This window comes from Eurypyga helias, unplaced genomic scaffold (assembly GCF_000690775.1).
Source record: "Eurypyga helias isolate BGI_N326 unplaced genomic scaffold, ASM69077v1 scaffold20896, whole genome shotgun sequence".
NCBI lineage: Eukaryota > Metazoa > Chordata > Aves > Eurypygiformes > Eurypygidae > Eurypyga > Eurypyga helias.
Genome location: NW_010258823.1, coordinates 1 through 373, shown reverse-complemented (window position 1 = coordinate 373; position 373 = coordinate 1). Strand labels below are relative to the sequence as shown.

Here is a 373-nt window from a genome sequence, read left to right as displayed (position 1 = left end):
GGCGTGCTGCAACCCCGACTGGTCCAAGGTGAACTGCTCCATCTACGTGCAGCTGGAGAGTGTCTGCCAGGGGGAAAGCAGGAACGTCACTGAGTCGAGGTGAGCCTTGGGGTCACGGGATGTGTCCCTGTCACGGGGTGTGTCCCTGCCACCCACCCACAGCGCTGGGCTCCTGGGGTCTGATGGGTATCGATGCTTTCCTGCTGCAGGGCAGAGCCCACAGCGAGGGTGGGGGGCTCGGAGGGGGCTGGCTGGGCCCTGGGGGTCTCTCCTATGGCCTGACCCATCCCTTTTGCCCCGCAGGCTGTCCTTCTATTCTGGGCACTCCTCCTTTGGGATGTACTGCATGATGTTCCTGGCGGTAAGTGCCGTG

At 63.5% G+C, this 373-nt stretch overlaps 1 protein-coding gene across 1 annotated transcript in view; it reads left to right on the top strand.

Annotated features, from left to right (window-relative positions):
- The window catches only part of LOC104511766 (lipid phosphate phosphohydrolase 2-like), a gene marked incomplete at both ends in the record, with an annotated part of 1156 nt that extends 795 nt beyond the window's left edge, over positions 1–361 (top strand). Inside the window, 2 exons of the mRNA XM_010154504.1 lie at positions 8–99; positions 304–361. Of these exons, the coding sequence (XP_010152806.1) occupies positions 8–99; positions 304–361 (150 nt within the window). The remainder of the gene's footprint in view (positions 1–7; positions 100–303) is intronic.
- Positions 362–373: the final 12 nt, after the last annotated feature.